The sequence below is a fragment of the Oncorhynchus kisutch genome, linkage group LG4 (assembly GCF_002021735.2).
Source record: "Oncorhynchus kisutch isolate 150728-3 linkage group LG4, Okis_V2, whole genome shotgun sequence".
Lineage (NCBI taxonomy): Eukaryota > Metazoa > Chordata > Actinopteri > Salmoniformes > Salmonidae > Oncorhynchus > Oncorhynchus kisutch.
Genome location: NC_034177.2, coordinates 58,608,977 through 58,616,273, shown reverse-complemented (window position 1 = coordinate 58,616,273; position 7,297 = coordinate 58,608,977). Strand labels below are relative to the sequence as shown.

At 42.8% G+C, this 7,297-nt stretch overlaps 1 protein-coding gene across 1 annotated transcript; it reads right to left on the bottom strand.

Annotated features, from left to right (window-relative positions):
• Window positions 1-1,571: 1,571 nt before the first annotated feature.
• LOC116373791 (uncharacterized) lies at window positions 1,572-2,507 on the bottom strand. Its single transcript, XM_031822109.1, has one exon. It carries the CDS (start codon window positions 2,343-2,345, stop codon window positions 1,671-1,673), a length of 675 nt encoding a protein of 224 aa, XP_031677969.1. The 5' UTR covers window positions 2,346-2,507; the 3' UTR covers window positions 1,572-1,670.
• Window positions 2,508-7,297: the final 4,790 nt, after the last annotated feature.

Below are 7,297 nucleotides of genomic sequence, written 5' to 3'. Positions count from 1 at the left end.
TTTGAAAGAAAACAAATACTTTTTTGAGCCAGGTGTTACAGAAGCAATTTTAATGGATTGGAACGGTGCTAAAGCCTAAATGGAGAGAGAAGAGACGGGAGTATGGGAGGAGAATGAGAGGTGTGAGAGGTGTTGTGCCCTGAGAACTGAATTCCATAGATGGTGGCTACTGGAGATGTCATCTATGGGCTCAGTTCTTCTGGCAAGGCACTGCTTATCAGCATAATAAGACATCACCTATACTTTCATATGAGGAATACGGGTTATCTGGATTTCTACGGCAAACTTGCAGGTTTCAAATAAAAATCATTGTGTCCTTCTGCAGATTACATTTATTCAGCATGTTACAATTCAGCATTGTGTGTTGTAATAAACTGTTAAAGTCAGTAATTGGGGTATGTGTTTTGTATGTGTACATATCATGTAAATGAATAAACTTTTCCTATTCAGAAAATACACTTTATATCTCGTTAATATTTACAATCGCATCATCATTCATGTTTATTTACAAAGTGGTGAGGATTATAAATAACAGTCAGACATCCATGTTTTGTAAAATCATATGTGACACTTATTTATAGAGAAACGGGATGTGTGCTCAAGCACATATATATTACTGGAAATTGTGCAGTACAAGGAACATTCTAAAGTGAAGCAATCGAGTGCAGCATACCCAACCCACACACCCTGGCCACAGCTATGTCTTATCACTCTATACTGCGAGTGGTGACTCAGACCCAAACGCCTGTTCCATAGAACCTGGAGTCATGGAGAGGACAGAGAGAAGAGCAGGGTCCATAAACGTCAATGACTGGTTGGACAGACAGAAACAGAATGACTAGTCATACTCGTCAGAGTTACCAGTTGACTTGAATGAGAATGTCCATTCTAGTAATTATATTTCTATGCTGATGGACAAAGTCTACTGTGACAATAGTGATGAGATACAAGAGATTGGACCGGGTTTAATACAATACGACACGGGGTTATAGTATAAGAGGTGAGAAATGACTAATATGATAGACAATGGATAGAACATCAGCATGTTATGAGAGAAGTTGTAACTGCTTAACATGGGTTTTTCAGTAAGAGATGAGAGGCAAATGACAGGAGTTTATAACAAGACTGGGAAAGCACTTTCCTGAAGCAAACTTGTTAATGCTAATGTTACAGGATCCTTGATACTGAAAATCATAGTAGTACACGGTAGCACACCACCTAATGAAAACACTAGACCAGAATGACTCCAGCATTGTAGTTGCCTGAGGTAGCGCCATATAATGAGATGGAGAATATTAACAAATACGTTTAATACAAAAGCAGTCAAATGCTACTTATCTGGAGTTTGCGCTTTAATTATTTGTTTCTTATCTCTTATTTTTTGCTGTTGTTGTATTTTCTTAAAACTGCATTGTTGGTTAAGGGCTTGTAAGTAAGCATTTTATAGTAAGGTCTACTAAACCTGTTGTAATTCAGCATGTGACAAAATAACATTTTATGTAGAATATTTATCAATAGCATTTCTACTATTAACATTTACTAATATACAGCGACTACTATATAACAGTTATACTTTTGTTCAATGCTTATGGGAAAAATCACCACATTTATGTAAATACATTTTCATATGTCAACAAAGTTGGCATTTATTAGCCATACCTCCATTACAATTATCTCATCTTTCTCCTCTTCTCTACTACCTCACTCATGCTTTCCCCCTCAGGGCTCTCCTGCTGCCTCACTATTCTCCTCTCCACTCTGTACTCCTGTTCCCCGACATGGGTGTCCCCTCGCACCACGTACTCCCCTCCCTGGTAGGTGATACTAACATCCGTCCGGGGATAGGTACCGTACACTCTCCGCAGGTCCTCCCTCACAAACTCAGGCAGCTCCCTGCGGGGGCCATACACCCTCTCCAGCCTGCCCCAGCGAAGCTCTCCTCTCAGGGTGAAGCCCTCGGGCCAGGTGCCTCCCTGGTTCTGGAACCTCTGGAGCCTGGTTGGAGTAGGGGCCACAGGAGCCACTGGAGCAGAAAGATTGGCATACAGGCGCTGGTGGTAGTGCCAGTAAGGGTTAGACATAAGTCTATAGTTACACCAGGGCAGGGGAGAAGTTTGATGATAGTGGTGGAACGCGCTGGGATCAGATCCCTGGAATCCCCTAGTGCTCCTGGAGACCAAGTTTAAGGGGAATTGATACTTGGTGGGGATACATGGAGGGTAGAGACTGTAGTTGTTGGGCCACTGCATAGGTGGGGTGATGATGGTGGGACACATCGATCTGTAAAAGTGGTGTGTAGATGCAGGTCGAGGTGATGTGTATGTGTAAAAGTAGTGAGAGTTCATGTTCTAAGAGACAGGTGGGTGTGGAGAGAATGGTAGAAGGTCCCCTGACCTCAGAGGCAGGTTGGGGTTGTCTTTGTTCATACAGGGATATCACTCTGCTGAAATTAACAGCAAATACAAAACAAAGAGGTGAAAAGTACTCACATTAAAAGGTATATGAAAAGAACTTTCACAAGTCAACACTGTAGCTAGCTCCCATTTCCAATAAACACTTAACTAAACTCTGAAAAAAGAAACAGATAGGCTGACTGTCATTAAATCTAAAAAGTTGTGAAAAGACTCTGCAACTTGCACAATATCATAAGGAAATCAACAACGTGTTGCTCACCTGAAGGAATATGAAGTGAAACTCGCAAAGCCAGTGTTGTTTGGTGTTCTCTTGTCAGAAAATGAAATGCACTTCAATTAAGTATAGAAAGGGCCTGCCATACCTCCCCTACATTCAGACATAATTTGTGGCACAAAAGCCGGTCACCTGACTCTTTGTTACAGTATCTAAGCTGCAGGTAACAGTTATGTACATAGATCCTGATAAGATGGTGAATATCAATGAACTATGCTATGCTCAATGGGTAAGTAATACGGTGTCGTCGTCAGGTCATAAAAATCTAAACACCAAATTGCATTTTAGGACAGCCTACCATTGACAGTGGCACCTTTGAGTTCCCTTGCTGTTCCTCCTATACTACTTGGACCTCAAACAGTAGTGAGTCCCATAGGCCTTGTAAAATGTGTGTTTGCATAGAGCCCCACCGTGGACGTGTCATAATACCCATAAAATCTAGCGGTCAAACTCAGAAACGGTTCCAATCGTCTTTCCACCATTCATTTTTTCACATAGTGAACTTTACAAACACTTCAAATGAAGTATATGTCTTGTGTAGGCTTACCTTGGCATGATATTTTGTCAACCGTGTGATTATCTCTCGGACAAGGTGAGTTTTATAAAAGGGCACAAGGCGAGACCCAAATGCGGACACAGGAGGCAGATGGTTGAGCACCGATATTTATTGTACAAAAAGTGATAGGCAGAAAGCAGGTCGGGGACAGGCGAGTTCATAAACCAGGTCAGAGTCCAAACAGTACCAGGGGTAGGAGGTTCGAGGTCAGGACAGGCAGGGTTTCAGTGAACAGGTCCGACTACAAACAGTACAAGGGGACAGGCAGGCTCTAGGTCAGAACAGGCAGAGTGGTCAGGCAGGCGGATTCGGCGTCAGGACAGGCAAGGATCAAAACCAGTAGGGCTAGGAAAACCAGCGACTGGGGAAAAATAGGAGCTAGGCAAAACATTGGTCAACTTGACAAACTGGGACAGAGAGACAGGAAACACAGGGATAAATACACCAGGGACTAATGAGGAAAACAGGAGACACCTGGAGGTGGGTGGATACAATCACAAAGACATGTGAAACAGATCAGGGTGTGGCAAGTTTAATCGGTCTGTTCACCTCAATTTACTCTTGTTGTGGAAATTCTTACACAAGGACACTCGAAGAAAATCTTAAAAGAATCATTGTTAATTTTCAGCTCACTGGAGAGGTTCCAACAAACTTTATGCACCATAGTGAACGTCTGTCAGGAGCGCTAACCAGGAAGTCCCATTTAGTCCCCTTATATACTGTTTACAGACACATTACATAGGCATAGTTCATAGCGTTGTTTCCGGCATGTGTCTGGCACTGTCTCCTATCTTAATTTAAAGAACATATTCTGGACATTCTGCTAAATAGTCTAAAGGAGGAGGTCATGATGCCCCCCCCCCTGTTTTTACCAGACACAGGCAGGAACCAAGGTTTGTTTATGACACACAAGACGAGATGCACAAAGTAAAATGTCCTTTACATTCCATCCTTTTATCACTTGAGTGATAATAATGGTGAAATTGTAAGGTAAGCATTGTTTAACTTCTATATCAAATTGAAGTAAGGGAAATCAACACATAAAACCAGACACTTCATCATTTCAAACCCATTCTGGGTTGTACAATCCAATTAGTATGGTAATACTATCATCATAGGTTATACTTCTATTAATGGGAGTGAATTTATCAAAGACTGGAGACATGTTATCCTCTACCTGTAGATCCATCGGCGGTGTTGAACAGAACCCTAGACAACGTTACAGACAAAAAAACTCGGCTCACAGAACTGGTTGGGGCATTCATTCACCTCTATCACACGTGACCTAGTCCCCTGACAGCTCTCGTTCACTCAATACTTTATACCTCAATTTCAATCCTCTTATTATCCATATTTCAATCTTGTTTTCCACATTTCAATCAGCTTAATATCCACATTTCACTCAATCGTATTATCCAATCAGCCTACTATTCAAATTTTGATCTTATCTTCCAAATTCCAATCTCAATAGTAATAATTTCAATCCATTTATGATCCAAATTTCAATCATATCTCACAATCACGCAGCTTTCACATCCACATGCACTTAGTGCTATTCCCAAACACACTCAGTAATCTCCCTCATTACCCCATGTGCATCTTCAAAGATTATTGTCATTATTTGCTAGGCACCATATGTATCTTGCTGTATTCAAAAACACCTTGTGTTATTTGTTGTGGCTGCAGGCCACGATTATGTTTTTTTAAATAAATGCCTACAGACAGCTGTCAGCGAGGCTTCCCATGGTACCGTTACGTCCTCGCTTAAGTCTTCATAAAACTAGTGAATAACCTTCTCTCTATAATACTATGATTACCTTTGTGTACGTTACTCACCTTGATTTTAGTTTTTATCTTATTTTTTATTATTTTTAATACCGATTCATTTAAATTGACTTTCTGAAATCAGTTGCCATCCCTCAATTGTTCGCAGATGATGTGTCTCCTGGGCAGATAACAGAAAGGGTCTGGTCTGGGCGAGTCTCGTCGTCTTTTAGTCAGACGGGAATTTCCCTCACGCTTAATAAAATGCACCACCGGTTTTCCTTGCAGACGCTCACTTGAAAGCTCCGCAGGCAGAATCAATGATCCTGTTCATTGACGCCAAATTGTTGTGGAAATTCTTACACAGGGACACTACAAGTCAATCTTAAATTAATCATTGTTTATTGTCAGCGCGCTGGAGAGGTTCCAACAAACTTGATGCACCATAGTGAATGTCTGTCAGAAGCTGGTTACAGACACGTTACATAGGCATAGTTCATAGCGTTAGCAGAGCAGTAGATCAACAAATTGGCCTAGATAATTGTTTGTACAGTTTGTCGACTTTGGTGTCTATTTCCAGGGGCGCAACTTTGGTTGTAACTTTTTTTTCATTATTATTATTTTTTTTATCCGGTCGGATAAACATTCCAAACAGCCTAGCCATCCGCTCTGAGGCATCCGCATGGTCCTAAAGCACACCGTTGCCTCGTTTTGTATCACATTCCAATGCTAAAACTGGTATCGGCCATACCTAAAACTAAAACTAAAACTGGTATTGGTATCAGCCATACCAATGTGGAATGCGAATGGAGGAAGCCAGCCGTGGCCAACCACGTGCAGTCTGTGGAGGACCTGAACCCGGGAGAAGACAACCCTCTGTCCCAAGAGCTCACAGAGGAACATTTTCAGCGGCTAAGGAACCGTCTCCAGGGCAGATTCAGTGGAATGGCATGTCTCTTTGAACTTGAGCCAGAACAATCGCTACCCTCCCTGTCATCCCTGTCTGTACTGGACATTATTTAAAAAACAAGGGCACCTGGGGCTTGCAGGGATCCTGGCTGGCATGGAGCTGTCGGTGGAGCAGCAGGAAGCGATATGGCAGGCAACAGTTGGACAGTGCTCCAACCCCAACTAGCACGCCATGAGGAGAGGGAGGTTGACGGGCAGCAATTATGGAGCAGTGGTCAGGGCCAAGTGCGTTACTCGGTCGCTGCTAAAAGAGGGTCCTCGGATCACAGTCGTTAGATGGGGTGTTGTCTGTAAAGTGGGGCACATATAACAAAGAGGATGGCATGAAGGTATCCTGCGCCTTGAGCGATGACGTCAAAGCTTGCGACAGGATGTGTAGTTCTGTATGATAGCCACTTTGTGGCTAATTAGCATTTCATATTGGGGGGGGATTACAGGCGAATATATTGATAAAAGTGACCTTGTCCGAGAGAGATTTACGCGATTATCGAAACGTCACACCAGGGTAAGCCTACACGAAACAATGATCTTACATGAAGTAGTTCTAAAATCCCCATGTGGAAAACAAATTATGCTGGAAAACGATTGGAAACATTATGACTCATACTGTGGTACTCAATTGCACACTAGGCAGACTTTTGCAACCCTGCCCAAACATACTACTGTGACAAATTTGATATTTAATTTTGCTTGTGACAAGCATTGATTGCAGTGAGAGGTCAGATGTGTTGCTTGCAAGTTGCCGGCATCATACCACACTGCATCCCACTGCTGGCATGCCTGTGAAGCTGCAGGGTCAGTCCTGGTCAGTCCTTGGCTGGGAGACCAAATGCTGTTGGAAGGGGTGTTGGAGAGCAAGTACGGGCCACGCTTCCCTCTGGTCTAAGGAAATCATAATGCCACAGGGCAGTAAAGGGCATATTGGCCAGCGTAGGGTGGTGTCTTTTAGATGGGATGTTAAAACAGGTGTCCTGACTCTCTGTAGTCCCAAAAGGAAATCCCAGGTGGCATCCCTAGCTGCGTCCTCAGACAAGCTAGCTATGTTTACAGACATATTCAACCTCTTCCTATCCCAGTCTGCTGTCCCCATATGCTTCAAGATGGCCACCATTGTTCCTGTACCCAAGAAAGCAAAGGAAACTGAACGAAATGACTATCATTAGTCACGATAGACTATCGTAGCACTCACTTCTATCACCTCTACCCTAGACCCACTTAAATTTGCCTACCGCCCCAATAGATCCATAGATGAAGCAATCGCCATTACACTGCACACTGCCCTATCCCATTTGGACAAGAATACCTATGTAAGAATGCTGA

Bases quoted from the DNA above. Each gene is read 5' to 3' on its own strand.
- LOC116373791 (XM_031822109.1), bottom strand. From the start codon at position 2,345: ATGAACTCTCACTACTTTTACACATACACATCACCTCGACCTGCATCT.